Here is a 21,410-nt window from a genome sequence, read left to right as displayed (position 1 = left end):
ACAAATAAAAGGCTGAATTTTATCAGCACCCCCGACATTGGGGGTTGTGGTGGTGGGGGGCCCAGAAATTACCTCCGGGTGAGGCTCGCCACGGGTTCGACACCGGGAAGGTCCCACCCCATATTACCAGTGGCGTCAAGGCCTTGTGGCAGCACCCCTACTGCTCAGCAACAGGAACATCATTAAAATATGTTAATCTATTAAAACTAATGAATAAATATTTACCTAGTTGTGCCGGCCATCCCACTGCGATATTCCAGCCAGTTGCTGGAACTCCCACGCCTTCGGATCTCCGTTCGGATATCCGAGGCAGCACACTGGTTGGGAGGGGGGAGTAAGTAAGTTTTAAGGACGGTGGGGGGGCGGGTGCGGGGAAAACCATTGCGATTGGTGGAGGGGAGGTGGTAGGGGTTGAAGGTAAAAGGTTATAAACTTTGGGGGGGATATTCTGGATCGCTAGGTAATTTTTTGGGGGGTGAGGGCAATTAATAAATTGTTTAGTCATTGGGGGGTGGGAGAGGGGATTGAAACTTTTATCCAACTTTGCACTTTAATTTTATCTTTCCTTTAACTTTAAAAGTTTAAATTAAACTGAAGGGCTGGAAGCCCTTTAAAAATGGCGCCGGCGCCTGTGCAGTAGTGCTGGACGCCGTTGCCGGGGTTGGAGCGCCCGCCCCCTACACGTCATCGGGGGCGGGTGGACCGCCCTGGCCATGTAAATGAACCGCCGCACTAAATATCGCGACGGCTCAGTGGAGAACATCTCACATGTGCGCCCCGACGTTTTTGAAGCAACGAGCGGGAAAAATCCAGCCCAAATAGAGGGAAAGAACGATTGGATTAAGAGAGAGATACAAGAGGCAGAAAAGTAGGAAAAATATTTCAAAATATAAAAAAAATCTCTCAGAAGAATTTACTACATACTGGAATGAGATTCAGCAGTTTAAATTGTTCCCTTTCTGATCTGGAGAGGTTGATTGATATTGCATTAACAATCATCATATCATTAAGAGGGTACTTAATGCTGTTAGGTACCAGCCTTAACATTCTGTGCCAAGCTTAATTCGAGTTTAATGTGCAAATTCCAGTAAGTTCTTAAAAATATAAAGGCTGTTGAGTCCAAGATGCAGTTGTGCAAGGCAAATAGCGGAGCAGCATAAAAATACCAGCAAGTTACGGTGATTTGTAACTTGCATCATGTCTCTTTATCGTCTGAACTTGCATACTAAGTGTACGTTATGAGCTCACCATTTTTCCAGGAAGGTTTGAGCCAATACCTTTGAACTTTTCTTTATTGTTCATACTGTCATAGCAGTAGCTATACATGTTGAAAATACCTGAATACTTTTATGGCAGTGTATCAAATGAATGTGAAATTGATCATAGACCTTCACTTTATAGAGATATTCAATATAAATGCTATTTAAATGAATATATGAACCAATAGGAAGAGAATGCTTGTTAAAACAATCTGTTTAGCATCTCATGTATGTTGGTTACTTTTATTATGTATGTTTCATGTTATCTATTGTTTTAAATATCTTTAAAGCAATGTAAATGTTCTTTGTTGAGTTCTGATGGTAAAAATAATAATAATCTTTCAAGTTCCGGAGATCTCTAAGAAACCAATTGCTGAAGAAGTGAAACCAATTACCATCACAAGAAAAGAAGAGGTCATTTCAACTCCAGGTATTAAAACAAGAAGGTGTCAAATTTATCCTTATATAGGAAGCAACCTATTCTTTCCATTAAGGTAGAAATTATTTCTACTTTGTATGGTCATCACGTAAATCTGAGACCCTGCTTTTGCTGCCGACGCTTAAAAACAGTGTTTGTCTTCTTGGTTTAAATTAAATTGTGGTGTTCTGTCATATTGTCATGGTGTTCTAACAGATATTCTAAAATGCAGGAAAAATGGGCTCTGAAAGTAGTGGCCTTCTGACACTGGAGTGCCTCCGTACATGCGGAGGCTGATTTAAATGGAGGGGGTGGAGCGGCTGTCCCCGATGACGTAGAGGGAGTGTCTGCTGCATCCCCAGCAGTGGAGTCCGGTGCCACTGCACAGGCACCATTTTTAAAGGGCCCCAAGCTGTTCAGGAAATATTTAAAGCATTGTAGGAAACATTTTTATTTCAAATAAAAAATTAAAACTTGCAGGCCCTTTCTTAACCCCCACAATGGTATGTATACCGTCTGTTATGTTTGTAATGTATTTTACTGTGAGCACGAACTCCCACCCCCCACCCCCCCCAACCTCTCCACTTTTGCCCTTCAGCTTCTTCCCACCATCCCCACAACCAATAAGCATACGTTTTCCTGCTCCTCCACCGCTCCCGTCCTGAAAATTTTATTCCTCCCCCAGCCCCACTGGTTTCTCACCTGGGAACTCCGTATGGAGTTCCAAGGCGCGCAAGTTGCAATCAGCCTGGGACGGCCACCGCCAGCAGATAAGGTCATTTGCATCTTATTGATGTTCATTTAAATATTTAGATGCAGGCCCTGCTGCCAAGTGGTGGGGGCCCGCACCGAGGTCCCCCCACCACTAGTAATCTGCGGCGGGCCCTTCTCGACGTCGTGGGTCGAGGTGGGTCTCTCCTTGCAGAATTTTACAGGCCCCCCGATGCAACCCACAGCGTCGAGGGGCTGGTAAAATTCAGCCCAGTAATTTTTATGTGATAACAGGTTAACAATTAAATGGGTACTTGATATTGAATACTCACTTTTGCAATATACAGAGGTTCATCCTGTTTAATTCAAACTACTAGAAATATAAATAATTTATCAGTGATTATAGGCTGAATTGTACCATTACATTTGGAGAAATGTTAATAAAATTAATTGTTAATGAAAAACTTATTTAGTTTGTAAAGACTATCATGCTTTTTTCAAAAAAAGCACATAATTTTATTGTAAATTATTTCGTTATTACAGTTTACTAATCTAAAGGTTGCTAATATATTTAAACATTTGAATCTGACATGATAAAGATTTAGCAGAGGAGTGAATTGAAAACAATTGTGTAATTATCGGTCCTGCAGAAGGAAAAGAATGAAATCTAAAGATCCAGATCTAAGTATGTTGTACTATAAATGACAGCACAGCAGTCAGCTTAGTAAAAATATTCATTCAAAGGTACACAAATTAGAAGTAACCAACTAAAAAATACAGTGCAGGATAGTGACTTATAAGCAATTGAGTCAGATAGTCAAATCCTTGTACACTCCCCAATAATGCTTCTTAGCCATAACCTCAGGTAAGCACCTTCCATTTCTTACACGAACAATCCAGTCTGAATTGAAATCGACAATTTACTGCCAAATTAGAGGCATTTTTATGCTTTGGGCCCATATGCATTATGAACCACATTAGACTTTTTCAGTTCATTTCACATATAGCCTTTACAGCTAGGAACATCCTATTAGTCTGCACTGGGGGCTGAATTTTACTCGCCCTCTGATGCAGGGTTTGTGGCGGGGGTGGGGGCAGAAAATACTTCTGGGAGAGACCCGCTATTACCCCGACGCCAAGAAGGCCCGCTAAATTTTACCTGTTTCAGCGAGGCCTCGGTGTGGCGAGTGGCGGGGCCTTCATTTTAATATTAAAATGAATTGAAATTAATGCAAATAAACTGACCTTGTCCCAGTAGCCGTCCCACACTGATATTCCGGCCGCCAGCCGGAACACCCATGCCTTTGGAATTCCTTTCAAAGTTCCAAGGCATGACACTGGTGGGGTGGGGGGAGGAGTGAAATTATCAGGGCGGGTGGGTGGGGAGCGGGGAAAACACTTTGTATTGGCTGTGGGAATGGTGGGAAGGGTTTGAAGGGCAAAGGTAACAAGGTTGTGGGGGGGGGGGGGCGGTGGGAATTCGGGTTGAGAATAAAGTTAATTTTAATTTTGGAGTGATAGGCCCAAAAACAAATATTGTGGGGAGGTGGGAAAGGGCCTCCAGCTTTAATTTATTTTTTTAATGACAGTATTAAACACTGTGCCTTTAAAAATTTAAATTTCTTCTAAGGGCTTGAAACCCTTTAAAAATGGCGCCACGACTGCGCAGTGGTGCTGGACGCCATATACTGTTGCTGGGGATGGAGCGGCTGCCCCATCTACGTCATCAAGGGCTGCCACTCTGTCCCCTCCATTTAAATGAGCCCCCGCATGAAATATCATGGGGTCTCAGCGATGGCCGCCCCGCGCGGGCAGACCGCCGAGATCAAAGTGCACTGTTGCGGTTTGCAGCACACTAGTAAAATTCAGGCCTGGATTTCAACCCAGGTGTCAAAGATCAAAAAACTGTATCTAACCTATTTCACCATTTGGCCATGAGCTCTAAATATGTGCTTTTATTTTTCACATACACACAAACCTCATTAATTGAATAATTGTGTTATTAGGAAACATAGTGTATTTCATTTCTGTATCTTATACATCTCATGTTGTCTTAATTTGTCTCTTGCAAGTTCCATGTGATCTGTTTAAGTGTTATCTTAATTATGTGTATATTTTTGAATGAATTTTATCTTAAATTGATAATGTTCTTTCAAGTGCCAGAATTCATTAAGAAGACCATTCCTGAAGAAGTTAAACCAGTTACAGTTCCAAAAAAAGATATTATACCAACTAAAGGTATAAAAAGCTTTTTTCTAATCGTCTTGTATAATATTGTATCCTGTCTTCAGTTATGATCATTGTTATCCTTCATTGTCTTCTGATAAGTTATAAAACATGTTTTCTTTCGGTGCCTCTTATTTTTTAAAGGAAAATTGTCGTCTTCATATTTGTTAATATGTGTTAATCTGCTACAGTACTGTTGCATCATGGTTCATGTTTAAAATCCATGTGAATTTGTCATAAACAGTAGTTCTAACAGATATGAAATATTTGTGTAATGTGGGCTTTGTCCTATGATCTTGAACATTCAGATCTTTACTGAACTGAAACATAAGAAAGGAATAAATATGAATTTTAATATGTTATTATATCCTGCTAATTTGGATGACTTATTTTGAGAAAAATAAATAAGGTGAAAGCTTGGCTTTAATTATAATTGAGCTAAATGTTTCTTATTATGATGGTGGCAAATATATTCTGTCAACAAACCAATTGCTGCCAGATACTGTTTAATTGATGGACAGTAATACACAAATGACAGTAATTTTGATAAAATAATTGTTTTTTGATTTGAGGAGATGTCTTGTGTTAGTTCATCTGTCACATGTTTCGTGTCTTAAATTGTTTTTACGTTCCTTCATTGTCATATATTATACATTCTTGAAAGAATCTGATCTTAATATTGTCCTTTAAAGTACCAGAGATTCGTAAGAAGCCAGTTGTTGAAGAAGTGAAACCAGACACTATTACAGAAAAAGAAGAGATTACTCCAGCTAGAGGTAGAAATATACACAGGACGTTTTGTACACAATTTATTCTTCTATGACATGACGACATGTTGGTTCCATTATAATGAAAGCAATTTCTGATTTTCATGGTCATCTCTTGAACCGCAGGCTTGCTTTGGTGCTGCTTGTTCTCTAGATTTAGTCTGTCTTTCTGTTTTTATACAGTATGATGTTCTGTTAAAGTGGTGTATGTTCATGCTTTGTGTTATCTATCAACCATGTAGGGAAAAGATTTTGAATGACTCAAAAGGAAATTTAAACTTAGTTTCTGCATAAATGCAAATATTTAACATTTGAACTGAACGCTAATTCATTAGAACAATTTTACTTTTTTTAAGATTAATGATAAAAGGCAACTTACAGCATTTATTTTGAAAAATTAAAATTACATTTTTGGATAATAGATATATCTAATTTATGAGCCTGTAATGCATCCTTTAGTTTTACCTTGTTAACTAAAATATTATTGAAGCATATGCTTCTCTGTGTATGAAGTTAGAGAAAAATTTATAAACTGCTGACAGTTTAGTACAGATCTTTTTAACTATGCACAGCGGATACCATGTCCAATTATATCAATACAAAACATCTTTATCACCAGCTGATGTTCAGTTGCCTCAATAGTGCATATGTTCGTACAAAAATTCTCTTTCTAATTTAAAAATCATGCATTTGCAAATGGAAATGAAATCCTATATTCGTATCGCTTATCATATATGTTTTATGTTGTCTATTGTTTAAAAACCTGTAGAATTATGTACGTTTTATTGAGTAAATTTGCTGTTAATGCATCAATGTTCTTTAAAGTGCCAAAGGTTCCTAAGAAGCCTCTGGCTGAAGAAGTGAAACCATTCCCTCTTCCAAGAAAAGAGGCAGTCATTCCAGACAAAGGTATAAAATAAATACACAAACCAGTGTTAAACGTTGTATGTTATATTTGTATGATTTTTTGCCATTATCTTTTGTGTACGTGTTTTTTGTCAGAAAGTCTTTTTTGAAATTGAAACAAAACAAGGGTTTAAAATTAATTTATAGCACAGCGATAACTAAATGGCAATCTGATTTCAAACACTTGAATTTGTATAGCTGTGAGTGCTATTTAATTTTACCCAATCTGAGAATTTGTTTTAACTGGTGATTCCACAGTCACTTGGATGAATTAATTGGGAAGTATGTTTGAACATATTTAAACTAATTTGTAAAGTTGAAAATAATTAAAGTAATTTGTAAAGACAGCTTTTCTTTGTATACAATTATGTTAGCAAAGTTGCCAGTCTAGCAATACATAAACATTCCTATTATTACCAATTACTGATCAAATGCAACAAATTATGCACCCCAGCTGTCTAATTTAATAGTTGCATTGCTCATTCTAAAGAATATGTTCATCCTGGTGTTTCAATCTGTTAGAGACCAGAAAGTGCTGGAAATACTCAGCAAGTCTGTTAGCATCGATGGAGAGAGAAACAGAGTTAACATTCCAAGTCGGTGACCTTTCATCAGAACTGACCTGAAACTTTGGGCTGGATTTTGTTCATCTCCTGAAATCGGGCTCCGTGATGGGGGTGGGGAGGGTGGGGGCCGGAAGATCAGAGCGGCACTCATGCACCTTCACTTTCCCATCCACGGAAAGCTGGCGACACTGAGGTGGGGAAGGGAGGAGTTCTGCAATTTTAGTGTAATTGGGGGGGTGGGGGGGTGCGGTGGAAGGGGTGAACTGTGCACTTTGTGCAGTTTGTTGGGGGGAAACGGGTCAACTCTGCACTTAGTGCAGTTGTGGGGAGAAGGGGTCCACTCTGCATTGCTGGTGTAGTTGGGCGGGGGGGGGGAACAGGAGCAACTCTGCATTCTCTGAGCACGGCTGGCAGCCCTTTAAAAATGGCACCAATGCCTATGCAGAGACAGTTAACGCCGTTCATGGTGTCGCCAAGGCCGCCCCCGCCATATGATTGTGGGGGGAGGGGGCGGACGTCCCACATATGGTAATGAGCCGCCGGGCTCAAGATCGCAGCGGTGTGGCAGTGCGCGGCCCATGCCTGCCGGCTGCCATTTTTACAGATGCGGCCAGCATTGCTGAGTATTTCCAGCACTTTCTGTTTCTATTTCAGAATTCCAGCATCTGCATTATTTCGCTTTTATTTCAATCTGTTTGATTGGTTTATCTGGTTTCAATTAATGTACTATCATTCAGGCTATGCTTGTTTACATGAGCTAATAAAACAATAATATTCTTTGACGTGCCAGAGGTTCCTAAGAAGGCACCTGCTGAAGAAATTAAAGTAGTTACTGTTCCAAGAAAAGAGGAAGCCCCTCCAGCTAAAGGTACAAATACAATAGAATGATTAATGATAACTCAGTTTGTAAATAGTGTGGCACTATCTTTATATTATTGAATTGAAACAGATTCTATTTTGCATGGGCATCTCTCAAACCCTGTCAAACCCTACTCAGAATATGGAATTGATCATCTCTATATTTATTTGTCAGTTTGTTTGTTTTGTTACGACATAGTAATCTGTATGTTTTGTTCATGTAGTAATAACTAACATGTAGGGACTTTTTAAAAATGTATTTGCTGACAATTAAATTGGAAAATGATCTCATACATTTTAATCTGTACAGACAATATTGTGGAAGATTTCCGCAGTTAGCATGTTAAGAGCATATTTTCAATTAATGTAAAAACCCTCTGGCAGTGCTTGTTAATTCAGAGCCACCAGCAAGTATATGTTTTGAAGAGTTATTGCAAGGTGAATTGGATCATTTTATTTGGAAGATTTTGGACAAGAGTGCCTTATTTTTGTAAAGACAATAGAATGTGTTAAAGAAATAGTTAAATGTACATTCTATCAGTGCACAAAGATCATTTTCCTCTTGATAAAGTGCTATGCTGATTCATTAAAAAAATTGATTTGAGCTAGATTGTCTGCCATATTTGTTTCATGTTTTCTTGACTTCTTATTTATAAGTCTTCAAGTTTTTATGTATGTTCTTTGAGTGATTCTTATCTTAAAAGCATTATGTCATTTAAAGTGCCAAAGGTTCCTAAGAAGCCAATAAAACTCGAAGAAAAACCAGCCATTGTTCCAACAAGAGATGAAGTTGCACCAGCAGAAGGTACAAAAATGCAATAATCCTCTTAGAATACGGCGACATGTTTACACCATTAGAACGAAAACAGTTTTTGTTTTTCCTGGGCACACATTATTCTTATTCAGAACTTTGTTTCTGGTCCTTCTTGTTGTTCTAATGGAATTCATTGATTCCATGTCATATTATCAATGAATCTGCTCCAATCTTGTGATGCTATAGGTTTATGTGTTATGTCTGTGTGTGTTGTAGTAGTTGTAATGTACACAGAATTGCATACAATTTTACAGCACAGAAACAGGCCAAGCAGCATAATGGGTCTATACCGGTGTTTATGCTCCACATGAGCTTCCTCCAACTTATTTCATCTCACCTTATGAACATATCCTCCTATTCCTTTCTACTTCATAATTATCTAATTTCTGCTTAATAGCATCTTAATAGCCTCAACTATTCCATACAATAGCAGGTTCTACATTCTCATCACTCTCTGAGTAAAGAAGCTCCTTTTAAGTTCCTTATTGAATTTATTTCGGACTGTCTTATATTTATGGTTTCCTAGTTTTGGATTCCCCACAAGGGAAAACATCGGGCTAAATTTTACTAGCCCTCCAACGTCGGGGATCATGGCGGCGGGGCCCAGAAAATTCTTCTGGGAGAGGCCTGCCACGACCCCGACGCTGAGAAGGCCTCACCACATTTTACCGATGGTGGCGAGGACTTGATGCGGCCCCCACCCCACCACTGCCACTATGGCGGAGCCTTCATCGAAATATGCTAATCATATTAAAATTAATGAATAAACACTTACCTGGTAGCGATAGCGGTCCCCTGCCGATATTCTGGCCGCTGGCCGCAACTCACACGCCTTCAGATCTCGGTTCAGAGATCCGAGGCGTGACATTGGTGGGGAGGGGAGAATGAGTGAAATTTGCAGGGCGGGGGTGTGGGGGGTGGGGGTGGAGCGATGAAAACCATTCCTATTGGTCTTGGGTTGGTGGGAAGAGGTTGAGGGTCAAAGGTGCTGAAGTTGGGGGGGGGTGGGGGGATGAAAGTTCGGAATATTAAAAAGAGGTTTTTTGGGGGGATTGGTCATTTTATTTATTGAGATCTCAGTTGGGGGGTGGGAGAGGGTAATCAAAGTTTAAATAAAATTTTATTTCCAATTATTTCCTGTCCCTTTAAAAATTTAAATTTACCTGGTGGGCTTGATGCCCTTTAAAAATGGCACCGGCACCTGCGTGGTGGTACCAGACGCCATTGCCAGGGACAGGACATTCTGCCCCCTCCATTTAAATGAGCCCCCGTGCTGATTATCATGGGGGCTCAGCGGTGCACAAGTCGCGCCTTCTTTCAAGCTCACTGCTGAGATCGGCGGCGAGCTTGTAAAATTCAGCCCCTGTGGGAGCCCCAGCCAATGGCCGAAATATTGGCGTGGGACAGCCTTCGCTACCAGGTAAGCGTTTATTCATTAATTGTAATATGATTAGCATATTTAGATGAAGGCTCTGCCACCCTGTGGCGGTGGGGGGGGGCACACGAGGCCTCGCATCACAAGTAAAATGCAGTGGGGCCTTCCCGCGTCGGGGGTCATGGAGGGCCTCTCCCGGAAGAATTTTATGGGTCCCCCCCGCCGCGACCCTCGATGCCGGAGGGCTAGTAAAATTCAGCCCGCAATGTTGCAATGAGTCGCAACTCACAATAAATAACGTTTTAATCATTATATTTGAAAAAGTCTGGTGTATTACTTTTGGGGAAAAAATCATTATTTTCAAGGCATTGAATGTTTTGAAAGTTAAATTGGCAAATTTATATTCTCTTAGTTCAGAGAGATGCTTAATATTCTCAATCACTGAGAAATGTATGGTGACAGTAGAGTATATTCTCACATAATTCACCTTTTCAGTTAATGTTTGTGTGTTCCTATAAGAGAAATAGCATTTTGAGTTAGTTTTGTTGTAATGTGTGTTTCATGTAGTGTTAACACATTATCTAAATATCTCCAATGAAGTACATTTCTTGGATTGACCGTATCTTAAAACACAATGTTCTTTAAAGTGCCAGAGATTCCCGAGAAGCCAGAAATACCAAAAGACATTAAGCCAGTTGCTGTTTCAAGAGAAAAGGGTGTCATCACAACAAAAGGTACAAATACACACTGAAACATTGCCTATAATCTTATTTCTACATTTTATCGCTTCCTTGCTGTACTATTATATAAGTTATTGTCTGTCATGTCCTTCTTATTTCTTTCTTTTTTTTTCTTTTTGGGCCTCCTTATCTCGAGAGACAATGGATACGCGCCTGGAGGTGGCCCTCCCTCTACCCCTCCCCCTTCTTATTTACCAAAGCTAAAACCCTTATTTTGGTTTATTTTTGTTAGATTACTAGAATTTGTCTTGCCTTTATTTGTGAATTTGTTTTCATGGTCTTCATGTAAATCATACCTACACTATTTTTGTGATGCTGGTTTTTCATGTTATTTTGCATCTCAAATTTCATTTACGAGTTTGTGTTCTGTTACAGGTAACATTATGGTTTATCTGTGCTGTCTGTACTGTCATAAGAGGAGGTTAACTAGTCGTAAAATGATTTCTTACTCATTTTTTTAAAAACTAAGAAATTTAAGTTAAGTACCAAATTCTATAGTGAAGGACACTATCATGGCTAAAGAGAGTAGGAGATAATGTGCAGTTGTATTGTTTGTATTAACATTACAGATATAAATAGTTGAATAGCAGAATAATTAATTTCTAATACTTGATCTTAAACATTTGATTTGAATTACGTTAATAATATTTAATTAACTATACCATTTCCCTAAAAATAATCAGTTTTAAAATATACGATATGGAAGAAGTATGAATAATTTCTTTAATGAAAAGAACAACAGGCTGGATTTTACCAGTCACCTGATGTCGGGGGTCGTAGTGGGGAGGGCCTGGAAAATACCTCCAGGCAAGGCCCACCACAGGCTTCGATGCCGGGAAGGCCCCACCCCATATTACCAGTGGCGGCGAGGCCTCGAAGTGGCCTCCCTGCCTCTCGGTGTTGGGGACCTAATTAAGATATTTTAATTTATGTTAATAAAGGAATTAATACTTACCTTGTCACAACGGCCATCCCACTCTGATATTCTGGCCAGTTGCCAGAACTCCCATACCTTCGGATCTTGGTTCGGAGATCTGAGGCGGAACACTGGTGGGGAGTGGGGAGGAGTGAAATTTTCAGGGCAGTAGTGGGGGGGATGGGGGTAAGTGGCAAAAACTAACGCAATTGGTGAAGGGGATGGTGGGAAGGGGTTGAAGTTTAAAGTGAAGAAAGTTCAGGGGGGAATGGTTGGGATCGAGATTTTACTTTTTTTAGGGGGAGAGGGCAATTTATAGATTAGTAAGTCATTGCGGGGGAGGGTGGGAGAGGGGATTGAAACTGCTAATAAAGTTTAACTTTTATTTTTTACAAACCTGTAACTTTAAAAATTTAAGTGGGCCTGAAGGGCTTGAAGCTCTTTAAAAATGGTACCCACCCCCTCTACGTCATCGGGGGCAGGCATTCTGCCCTCTCCATGTAAATGAGCAGCCACGCTAAATATCACGGTGGCTCTGTGGGTCAAATGCCCCACGTGTGCCCCACCACTTTTGAAGCTCGGCGGCGAGCAGGAAAATCCAGCCCAACATCTTGATGGTGAGGATAATAAGAACTCTTTTTGGTATTCAGAGCATGATAAACTGCTGATGCAGAAAGATGCTTATTGTTAATCAATGCTTCAGTGACAGTGAGTTATGGACATATTGGGGCTCAGTTTTAACTCTGGTTTAGAATAAGCTAAAATCTCAACAGTATCTTTGGATATAATATGTTATTCTTAGAAAAAGGATTATTAACTTGTGATAGATTTGTCTGTCCTGTGTGTTTCTTGTTGTATTTTCTTTTTAAAATCTCTTCAAAATTATAAACGCCATCTTCAATAAATCTCATTCTTAAACAATAATGTTCTTTAAAGTCTCGGAGATTCCTAAGAAGCCAGTTGTTGTTGAAGCCCAAACAGTCACTATGCTAAGAAAAGAAGAGGTCATCACAGTAAAAGGTAGAAAAATACATGGAAATATCATTCTTTGTTAACAATGATTTTTTTCTACTTTTCATGACCTTCTTGTAAATCATACCAGTGTTAGTTATTTTTGTATGATTTGCCTTCTCAAATATTTATTTATGAATTTGTGCTCTGTAACATTGTAGACTATGTTTTAAGTCTGTGCTGTCTGTACTGTCATAAGAGGAAGTTTAACTTGCAGAAAAAACATTATTAATTTTTTGATATTGAGATATGTATGTTCAGTCCCAAATTATATAATGTAGGTCACCATCATAGTTGAAGGGAGCAGAGTAGATGTGATGAGATAAATCAAAAAAATAGTGCTTTGGTGATGCCAAGCTTGGGTTTAAACCTTGTAAATTGTAGGAGAAAGAAAGGACTGAGTAAAGACTGCATACATATTACAAATTAAATTTGAATTTAAACTTAGGGGCATTCAGTATATACAAAGTTAAAATACGTAATTGATTTATGAAACTACTAAGAAAAAAAGAACACACTTGCATTTATATAATACCTTCCACTTCCTCGGGACATCCCAAAGGGCTTGACAGCCAGTGAAGTGTTTTAAAGTGTAGTCACTTGTAACCAGGCAAATGTAGCTGCCAATTTGCACACAGCAAAGTCCTACAAACAGCAGTGAGTTAAATGACTAGATAATCTTTTTTGTTACTATAAATATTGTCCGCAACAGTGGAAAAATCCCCTGCTGTTTTACGAAAAGTGCCATGGGATCTTTTATGTCCACCTGAGAGGGCAGACAAAACCTATTAATTGACTTGGACATTTTATTTAATGTAATGTAGTCATGTGTTGGTTCTGTTTGTCATATATGCTTCATGTTGTTCTGAATTGCTAAATATTTTAATGTATTTTTAAATTAATCTCATCTTGAAACAATGACATCTTTTAAAGTGCCGGAAATCCCTAAGAAGCCAGTTGCTGAAGAATTTAGAACAGTTACTGTTCTGGGAAAAGAAGAAGTCATTACATTGGAAGGTACAAAAATGAAAAGAAGACTTTCATACAAACTTTATCCAACATGTTACATTATTGTGTTAACAATTTCTACTTTTCATGATGGCCTTGTAAATCATAACCAGAACCCTGCTTCCTGATCTTTAAGTACCATTTGCCTTCTTCATGTGTGTTCTCTAATGCATGTTGTTCTGTTGCACTGTGGTGTTACTGTTTTATATATGATCGCATTGTTTGTGCTGTCATGAGGGACATGCAGGGCAAATCAATTAAAATTCTTCACATTAGTATTTTCTATTTTCATTAAAGTGGAAGTTGAGATGAAACAGTTGAAGCTTTAATAGCTAATAATATTTAATTGAATGCCAAGAGGCTAGATATAATGAAGTAAATATTTTAACAAATCATTGTATGCTGACAAAAACTATTATGTTTGTAAAAGTGAAATGGAAGTACCAATTAGAAGAAAAATCATTTAATTATAAAGCAGTAGGGAATATATTATCAAAACTGCAACAGTTCTGACATACTCTGACTATAACTAAAACAGACAGAAAGTAAGATGGATCCTGACCTTGAAATAAATTTTTTGGGTAGCCTTGTGGGTGCAGAGCTTCTGCCCACCTGTTTCAATGTTATAATCATAAGGAGACCGAAGGTAGGGGACCCTTATGTCAGAAGTTTCTGAAGCTTCAGCCTTCAAAAAAATTTGTTGCATGGTCAGCGCAAGCCTGCTGGGACCAGGTGGGAGCAGGAAACCAAACATATTGGCTCACCTACTAAGAACATAAGAAATAAGAGCAGGAGGAGGCCATTTGGCCCCTCAAGCCTGCTCCAGCATTCAATAAGATCTGATTGTGGCCTTAACTCCACTTTACCGCTTCCCCCTCCCCCCCCCCCCCCCCCAATTCCCTTGACGCCCTTGTAGATCAAAAATCTGTCTAGCTCAGCCTTGAATATATTCAATGGCCTAGTCGCCACTGCTGTCTGGGGGCAAAGAATTCCAAAGATTAATGTCCCTCTGAGAAAAAAAATTTATCCTCATCTCTGTCATAAATGGGAGACCCCTTATTTTTAAACTGTGCCCCCTAATTCTAGATTCCCCCACAAGGGGTTAATCCTCTCATCATCTACCCTGTCAAGCCCCTTCAGTATCTTCTCTGTTTCATCCCAGGAATCAACCTAGTGAACCTTCTCTGAACTGCCTCCAATGCAAGTGCATCCCTCCTCAAATAAGGAGACGAAAACTGTACCCAAGTGTGATCTCACCAATGCCCTGTACAGTTGTAGCAAGACTTCCTTACTTTTACACTCCATCCTCCTTGTAATAAAGGCCAACATTCCATTTGCCTTCCTATTTGCTTACTGTACCTGCATGCTAACTTTTTCAGATTCATTTATGAAGACACCCAGATCCCTCAGGACTGCAGCATTCTCTCTACATTTAAAAAATATTCTGCTTTTCTATTCTTCCCATTAAAGTGGACAACCTCACACTTTCCCACATTATAGTCCATATGCAAATTTTTTGTCCACTCACTATCCCTATATCTTCTTGCAGACTCTTGTGTCCTCCTCACAACTTGCTTTCCTACCTATTTTTGTATCATAAGCAAATTTGGCTGCAATATACTTGGTCCATTCATCCAAGTAATGAATATGGATTGTAAATAGTTGAGGCCCCAGCACTGATCGCTGTGGCACCCCACTCATTACAGTTTGCCATCCTGAAAATGACTCATTTATCCCGACTCTCTGTTTCCTGTTAGTTAGCCAATCCTCTATCCATCCTAATTTATTGCCCCAACACTGTGAATTCTTATCTTGTGCAGTAACCTTTTATGTGGCACTTTATTGAATGCCTCTTAGAAATCCAAATACACTACGTTTACTGGTTCCCCTTTATCCACCCTGCTTGTTATATTATCAAAAAACTCTAATAAATTTATCAAACACAATTCTCCTTTCACAAAACCATGTTGATTCTGCTTGATTGTATTATGATTTTCTAAATGTCCTGCTACTACTTCCTTAATAATGGATTCCAGCATTTTCCCAATGTTAGGCTAACAGGCATATAGTTTCCTCTTTTCTGTCTCCCTCCTTTCTGTCACCCTCCTTTCTTGAATAGAGGTGCTACATTTGCGGTTTTCCAATCCGCTGGGACCTTTCCAGAATCTAGGGAATTTTGGAAGATTACAACCAATGAAGACACTTCTTTTAAGACCGTAGGATGCAGGCCATCAGGTCCAGGGAACTTATCAGCCTTTAGTACCATTAGTTTTCCTAGTACTTTTTCTCTAGTGATAATGATTATTTTAAGTTTCTCCTTCCCTTTTGCCCCTTGATTTTTCTACAATTCTTGGGATATTTTCTGTGTCTTCTTCCATGAAAATAGTTACAAAATACTTATTCAAAGTCTCTGTCATTTCCTTGTTTACATTATTAATTTCCCGTCTCATCCTCTAAGGGACCAATGTTCACTTTAGCTACTCTCTTCCTTTTTAGATACTTGTAAAATTCTTACTGTCTGTTTTTATATTTCTTGCTTGTTTACTCTCATATTCTAACTTATCTCTTTTTTGTTCTCCTTTGCTGGTTTCTAAATTTTTCCCAATCTTCTGGCCTACCACTAATCTTTGCAGCATTGTCAGCCTTTTCCTTCAATTTCATACCATCTTTAACTTCCTTAGTTAGCCACTGATGGTGCATCCTTCTCATACAGTCGTTCTTTCTCAATGGTATATATCCTTATTGAGAGCTATGAAATAGCTCCTTAAAAGTCTGCTACTGCTTATGTACCATGTTACTATTTCATCTATTTTCCCAGTCCACTGTAGCCAACTCTGTCTTCATACTGTTATGGCCAAGTGGTGTGACATGGGAGGTTCCCACTCACGCATTCACTCGCGTGCACGCACGCGCACACACACGCGCACACACACGCACACACACACACACACACACACACACACAGAGGAAGAAACAGATAGAGAAGGGAAAGGTGGGCTTTACTGGGGGGGAAAGGTTATGATAAGCCTGTTGAATTGTCTTGAGAATCAAGTTCTAGATGAATGCAGGCTTGAGATGATTATAGATTTCTCTCTTGATTGAAGATGGTGGGTTACTTCTAGCTTTCACTGCTGTATACTGTAGATGTCAGATTTTTTTCAGCAGGACGCTGTGCTTCTTAGCTTGGCTGGAACTCAAACTGTTACAAGTAGCATCACTTTCTGGGTCAGTCTCTCTCTCTCTCTGGCTATCTTTTTTTAAGGTAAACTGTGTCATCTCACCTCCTGGTAGGAGACATTCTCCTCTCTACCCCATGTGATTGCACAATGGCCCAGGACGTGACCACTTCACACCTCCTTTGTTTCATAAGAAGACATTCAATTCTGGAATGTTTGGGTAGCCGCAAGATGGGTTTCATTAACATCTTTTGGCTTTAAAGATTTGTCCTTTGTTTTTGTCAGCTAGTTTGAATACACAAAAGGACAATCCCTTTCTCTTTGGTGGCCATTTTGGACCATTGTTCACTTTTTTAAATAAAGGTTCAATTTTTAAATACGAGGTCCATTTTTCATTACTCTTCAGAGTTAGTCCATGATTGTTCCAGTGTCCATGACAATACCTTTGTAATTGCCTTTATTTAAGTTTGTCACAAGTTTCAGACCCAAGTTTCTTACCCTCAAATTGAATGTGAAATTCTATCATGTTATGCTCACTCTTGCCTACTTTTTAAAATTTATTCATGGGATGTAGGCGTCGTTGGCTAGGCTAGCATTTATTGCCTACTCCTAACTACCCTTGAGAAGGTGGTAGTGAGCTGCCTTCTTGAACCACTGCAGTCCGTGTGGGGTACGTACACCCACAGTGCTGTAAGGAAGGGAGTTTTGATCCAGCGACAGTGAAGGAATGGTGATTATAGTTCCAAGTCAGGATGGTATTTGACTTGGAGGGCAACTTGCAGGTGATGGTGTTCCCATGCATCTGCTGCTCTTGTCCTTCTAGGTGGTAGAGGTCGCAGGTTTGGAAGGTGCTGTTGAAGGAGCCTTGGTGCATTGTTGCAGTGCATCTTGTAGATGGTACACACTGTTGCCACTGTGCGTCGGTAGTGGAGGGAGTGAATGTTGAAGGTGTTGGATGGGGTGCCAATCAAGTGGACTGGATGGTGTCGAGCTTCTTGAGTGTTGTTGGAACTGCACCCATCCAGGCAAGTGGAGAGTATTCCACCGCACGCCTGACTTGTGCCTTGTAGATGGTGGACAGGCTTTGGGGAGTCAGGAGGTGAGTTACCCGCTGCAGGATTCCTAGCCCCTGACCTGCTCTTGTAGCCACAGTATTTATATGGCGACTCCAGTTCTGTTTCTGGTCAGTGGTAACCCCAGGATGTTGATGTGAAATCATTAATTAATCCTGTCTCATTGCACATTACCAAGACTAAAATAGCCTGTTCCTTGGTTGGTTCCAGAACTTATTGTTCTAAGAAACTGACCCAAAAACATTGTATGAACTCATCCTCAAGGCTACCTTTGGCAATTTGATTTGTCCAATCAACATGAAGATTCAAATCCCCCACAATTATTGCAGTACCTTTCATACAGTCTCCCATTATTTCTTGATTTATACTCTGTCCTGTAGTGTGTCCCCTGTTAGGTGGCCGACAAACCTCTCTCACCAGTGACTTCTTTCCCATGCTATTTCTTGTCTGCACCAAACTGATTCTGTGGGCTGAATTTTAATCACGCGCCGTGTTCGTCGTAGGCACGCTTTCAACTCCGACACGGAAGGGCCGCTGAAGAGCTCCTGTGATACTTCGCGCAGGGGCTCATTTAAATAGTGGGGGCGGAGTGGCCACCCCCTTTGATGCGTTTCCCCGGCAACGGTGTCCGGTGCCACCGCGCAGGCACTGGTGCCATTTTTAAAGGGCTTCAAGCCCTTCAGTTACATTGTAAAATTTAAAGGTCCCGATCTGCTGGAATTAAAAATAAAATGTTATGTCAGGTGTCAATTACGTATTCCCCCCCCCAATGGGTAAATCATACATTAATTGCCCTGTACCGCCATGATAAAATTTTATTAGTATCTCAAACTTCCCCGCCCGACATTTGTTCCCTTTGACCCTCAACCCTTTCCCACCACCCCCACAGCCAATAATAAATGTTTTCCCCGCTCCTCCACCCCTCCTGCCCAGAAAATTTTATTACTCCCCTCTCCCCAGCAGTGCGTAGGCCAAACGGAGGCTGCAAATTCGGCGTGGGATGTCCGCCACCTGCAGGTAAGTTTATTAGCATTTAATTTATGTTCATTTGAATATGCAGATGAAGGTCCTGCCGCCGGGTGGCCGCACTGAGGGCCCCCCACCACCGGTAATATGCGGTGGGCCCTTCTCAATGTCGCAGGTCGGGGTGGGCCTCTCCCTGCAAAATTTTACTGGCACCTGCACCACGACCCGCGACGTCGAGGGGCCAGTAAAACTCAGCCCTGCATCTTCATTTTCCAAGCCAAGATCATTTCTCATGACTGTAAAGATCTCATCCTTTATTAACAGAGCTACCCACCTCCTTTTCTGTTCTTCCTATCCTTCTGAAATGTCAAATACACTTGAATATTCAGTTCCCAGCCTTTGTTACTCTGCAACCACAACTTTGTAATGGCTGTCTTATCATACCTGTTTATTTCTATTTGTGCTATCAATTCATTCATCTGCATGCATTCAGATAAAGAGTCTTTAATTCTATCTTTTTACCATTTTTCCTAGTCTGACCCTATTTGCTGGTGCATTCTTATGCTTGTATACTCTATCCCTTCCAGTCACACGCTGGTTATCATTACTCATATCACCTCCCTGCACTATTGCCTTGTGCTTTCTCATTAACTTTCTAAGACTCCCCTCACATGAACTCTCCTCCCACTATTTAGTTTTAAAACTTCTCTACAGCCCTAGCTATATAAACATATGAATTAGGAGCAGGAGTAGGCCACTCAACTCCTCGATCCTGCTCCACTATACTATACATTCATGGCTGGACTGATTATTCCACATTTCCACCTACCCCCGATAACGATTCGCCAAGTCATGGAACCGTGGCCTGTACCCCACAATAGTTGCCACAATTTTTGAAAACAATTTTAAGTGGCCACCTTTGTGAAGGGTTTATAAGAGGGGGACAACTAAAATCTCCTACCTGGTTGGAGGCCCGATACCTTTATGCTTGACTTTATGCTTGACATCCTAGATTCAGCCCAATTGACATAAGCGCCCAGTATTTAACAGCAAATTGGAGAAATCCCCCTTATTTGATAGCTTTTAAGTTAGCCAAAGGCAGGTGTTCCTGCTGTGTGCAATCGCTGCATAAGAAATGGAATCACTGACCCATGGATTTTGGGTTTTATGTCTTTATAAAATGGAATGTCAAAAAAAATTACTTGATATTGTCATGTGTTTCATGGGTCTTAGCTTGTTTTAAGTATTTTCAAAAATGCTTAGATTTTCTTGAATAAATTGCATCTTAAAACAATCGTATTCTTCAAAGTGAATGAAGTTTATTCGAAGACTATTGCTGAAGAATTCCAACAAGACGATGTTCAAAGAAAAGAGAAGGTTGCTCCAGTAAAAGGTACAAAATAGGATTTCAGACAAGCCTTCATATAATATGACAGAAGTAATTTATACTTTTCATGGTCATCTTTCAAATCCTATCTTAATTTTTATGTTTTTTCTTCTTCAAAAATAATTTTCCTTCGCCATATTTATTGATGTTTATCATCACTGTGTGCATTTCTGTTTAACTGTTATGTCAGTGAATGTATTTTACTGTTTGTATTGTATATGCTGTCATAACAGTAGCTCAAACTTTAAGGAAAATGTTTCTATTTGTATTCAGTGCTATCAATTTAATTATTTTTGAGTATTTGAGTTTCTGCTGGAGTTAATATGAACTTGGTAGTCACAAAACCACCAGGAATATAGTTTTTTTGAAAAAAATCTGAAATTACTTACTGACTTGGATTACTTGGATCATTGTAATCGTGAAACAAAAAGAAAGTCCAAAATGGCAAAACAATGTAATCCTTTAATTTTATAATTTAATGTAATGAATAAAGATTCTTTATCTTTTAATTATTGTGGCAATGGTTATTCCAGCAATACAAAATTATCCTTATAACTATTTGCTCCTCAAATGCCCAAATTGTAATTATGAAGATTTAGTAATTATATTGTTTTGCAAGAGAATTGCTACCTTGTGTTAATTTTGTCTGTTCTGTATGTTTCATGTTATCTTAATTTTTATACCTAACATCAGCATTGTATATGTAGTTGTCCAATGAATCTTACATTAAACAATGATATTCTTTAAAGTGATGGAGGTGCCAAAGAAATCAGCTGCTGAGCAAGTCCAACCAGTTAAAATTCCAAGAGAAAAAGTCGCTCCTATAAAAGGTATATAAACAAAAATTCTGTGTAAATATCATCTCTACATCTTTTCTTATCACTATCATGTGAACAATTTCTAATTTGCTTGGTCACTTCTTCAGTCCTATCCAAAATTTGCTTTGGTACTTCTTACTTTTCACTAAAGTGAAAATCAGGAGTCAAGTCCTTTTCTAGTAAAGATAGTAAAAATATATCTTGCCAAATACATTTTCTCAAGTATATCTCACCAATGTAGATATATGCCATTACTATTAGTTGCTACTCTCATACTGAGTTTTGGAGCATTACATTATTTTGATTTAACAATTGTCCTGCAAAAGGGAATGTCATTATGTGTTAATTTTGTGTATTATGTGTCTTTTATGTGTCCAGATTTGGTTAATTAGCTTCAGTGTTATCTGAATCATCT

General features: G+C 39.4%; 1 protein-coding gene across 1 annotated transcript in view; it reads left to right on the top strand.

Moving 5' to 3' along the window:
• The window catches only part of LOC137372387 (titin-like), a 425,393-nt gene that overhangs the window by 203,745 nt on the left and 200,238 nt on the right, over positions 1 to 21,410 (top strand). The window contains exons 119-129 of the mRNA XM_068036276.1: positions 1,606 to 1,689; positions 4,546 to 4,626; positions 5,307 to 5,390; positions 6,207 to 6,290; positions 7,644 to 7,721; positions 8,433 to 8,516; positions 10,548 to 10,634; positions 12,493 to 12,576; positions 13,501 to 13,673; positions 20,054 to 20,183; positions 20,927 to 21,007. Of these exons, the coding sequence (XP_067892377.1) occupies positions 1,606 to 1,689; positions 4,546 to 4,626; positions 5,307 to 5,390; positions 6,207 to 6,290; positions 7,644 to 7,721; positions 8,433 to 8,516; positions 10,548 to 10,634; positions 12,493 to 12,576; positions 13,501 to 13,673; positions 20,054 to 20,183; positions 20,927 to 21,007 (1,050 nt within the window). The remainder of the gene's footprint in view (positions 1 to 1,605; positions 1,690 to 4,545; positions 4,627 to 5,306; positions 5,391 to 6,206; positions 6,291 to 7,643; positions 7,722 to 8,432; positions 8,517 to 10,547; positions 10,635 to 12,492; positions 12,577 to 13,500; positions 13,674 to 20,053; positions 20,184 to 20,926; positions 21,008 to 21,410) is intronic.

Source organism: Heterodontus francisci, chromosome 7, assembly GCF_036365525.1.
Source record: "Heterodontus francisci isolate sHetFra1 chromosome 7, sHetFra1.hap1, whole genome shotgun sequence".
Classification (NCBI taxonomy): domain Eukaryota; kingdom Metazoa; phylum Chordata; class Chondrichthyes; order Heterodontiformes; family Heterodontidae; genus Heterodontus; species Heterodontus francisci.
Note: the sequence above shows the minus strand (reverse complement) of the source record. Positions and strands in the feature narration are given on the sequence as shown.